This window comes from Galeopterus variegatus, unplaced genomic scaffold (assembly GCF_000696425.1).
Source record: "Galeopterus variegatus unplaced genomic scaffold, G_variegatus-3.0.2 Scaffold389, whole genome shotgun sequence".
Lineage (NCBI taxonomy): Eukaryota > Metazoa > Chordata > Mammalia > Dermoptera > Cynocephalidae > Galeopterus > Galeopterus variegatus.
Genome location: NW_007726500.1, coordinates 407,834 through 410,258, shown reverse-complemented (window position 1 = coordinate 410,258; position 2,425 = coordinate 407,834). Strand labels below are relative to the sequence as shown.

Here is a 2,425-nt window from a genome sequence, read left to right as displayed (position 1 = left end):
TTTAACACTTTGCCTTTTGTGTATGTGCATATTTGCTTCGTGTGTTTATATATATATTTGTTTGTTTTGCTGAGCCATTTATAGGTAAGCTGCAGATAGGACGTTTCACCCGTAAATACTTCAACATGAATTTCCTTAAAAGAAGAGCATCTTTCCACATAGCCACAATATCATCACACCAAAGAGAAAGAACAGTAATTCTCCAGTATCATCTAATGTTCAGCCCATATTCAAATATTTCTACTTGTCCCTAAATTATAATTGTTGATGTTATTTAGCCAGAGTTTCATCAGCGTTTATTGACAGTGTTTAGTTATTTCTTTGTTCTCTTTTTCCAGAACCTCACCTCTTGCTTTCCATGATATCAACTTTATGAAAAAATCAAACCACTTTTGTAAAATGTCCCACATTCTAGATTTGAATGTTTGTTTTTTAGTAGTATCAGTAAAGATACTGTTTGCTTTATCCTCCAGTATTTCCTATAAGACTTGATCAGATTCAGGTCTTTGGCAGAGATGTTTCATGGCTTGTGTTGTGTACTTCATATTGTATCACATTAGGAGACACAATATTGAGTTGTCTCACTATTAATGATGCTAAATTAAACTACTTGGTTAAGATGCCCACCAGATCTCCATTGTAAAGATACTTTTTTTTCTTTTTAAGAGTAGAGTCAGTATTATAGTCACCCACCAGTGGTGTCAGTGAGTTTCCTTGTCCTTCTCTATCACTATGAACTCAAGAATTTTTATTTTTTTAATGGTTTCTTGTCTATTGCACCTGTTGTTCTTTTTGATACTCCATGTAATTAAAAGTCCTTGTTACCACCCTGCTAGCTACCACTTTTCTTCATCATAGTCAGGCTCCTTTAAAAATAGTCATTGTCAACTTTTACACTACCTTTCAACCTGCTGAATCTGGTCCCCCTCCCCCACCTCCAGTGGCTACAATGTCAATGGTTTTCTACTCAAATCTAATGGACTGTTTTTCTTATTTAACTGGATCTCTTTGAACGTCCACTATTACTAACATACCACTCTCATGGTTTCTGGTTTCTCCTAGTTTCTATTCTTTGAATCAGAATTACCTATGGGCAAAAATCTTTTTTGGCAGGGCCCTTGTCTATATAAACAATTATTTAAAAATGTGTTACAGGGCCGGCCAGTGAGCTCAGTTGGAGCGCAGCCTTGTAACACCAAGGTCACATGTTCTAATCTCCATACTAGCCCCCCAAAGATGTATTGCAAGATTCATGGGCCCCTGTATGGTAGAGTGGTTTATCANTTTGAGTTATAGGAAGTATAATGATGTTTCTGATATTCGCACATTAGAAAATAAGCAATATTACAACTTAAAAAACAAACAATATTATAGGTATCCAAAGAACCAAGGTGAAAGTTTTACAATTTGCAGGAAACTTATGTATCCATTAGAAACTCTTCACAGTAGTCCAAATATAAGTACAAATACATTAAAAGAAGTGCCTTGTGGACTTATCAATAATAACTTAACACAGAGCAATTCTACTGGTCATGAAGGTAGCTATGATGCTTCTGCTGATCTCTTTGGTGATATTGATAAAGAAATGGACATTACAACAGAAATTATAGAAAAATCACAGTATATTTTGTCTTTGGCAGAAAGTCATCCTGCAGAATCTGATTTTTCACTGAGATCACCTGAAAAGTCCAGCCAGCCTTCACAAAAATTATCTTTGCAAAGCATATCTGTCTCTAGGTTTCCAAGAATATGCTCTCCTCCACCTCATTTTCAGTCAGATTCAGAACATGATTTTGAAGATAGCCAAGACTTTGTTCCATGTTCACAGTCAACTCCAGTTGCAGGATTCCACCAAACAAGAATTCATGGGGTGAACAGAGCTTTCAAAAAACTACCTGCCTTTTATTCAGATTTTGATGCTAACTGTAAAAAACAAAGATTTCTCCCGAATATGACAAGCGAGCCACCCCAAATTGTCCAAAAAATATAAAAACACCCATCCAGAGATCCAGAAGCCCTATTATAGTTGATATTGCACAACCAGAGGCTTTAAACCACTCAGTCCTATTGCTGAGTGCCTTGAAACTGATGGTGATGAATTGGTCCCTCCTACCACAAAGAAAGTATTTCTTTCAGATATGCCTGGATTCCAAGTCACCGGTCTTAGGAAATGCCTTGGTGCCCATAATTCTCCTAATGAAAAAGAACTACCAAGAAAGAAACTGAAACATGTCAGACAAAGAACTGATAAATGTGTAACTAATGAGTTAAATTTAAACAATATGCTCACAGCAAGAGTTACAAAACAGAAAACTCCTAAATATAACTGTAAAAGTTCAGGCTGGATTGCCAAAGAGTCAATTCTTGGACTCGATTCTTGTTCAGATGTCAAATGTTGCCTTCCGTTTTCAGAAAATTGCCCAGC

The 2,425-nt window shown here is 36.2% G+C and overlaps 1 protein-coding gene across 1 annotated transcript in view; it reads left to right on the top strand.

Annotated features, from left to right (window-relative positions):
- The first annotated feature begins 1,264 nt into the window (after positions 1 to 1,264).
- Positions 1,265 to 2,425, top strand: part of LOC103586887 (nitric oxide-inducible gene protein-like) — a 1,944-nt gene continuing 783 nt past the window's right edge. The window contains 3 exon segments of the mRNA XM_008568235.1: positions 1,265 to 1,931; positions 1,934 to 2,058; positions 2,061 to 2,387. Of these exon segments, the coding sequence (XP_008566457.1) occupies positions 1,265 to 1,931; positions 1,934 to 2,058; positions 2,061 to 2,387 (1,119 nt within the window).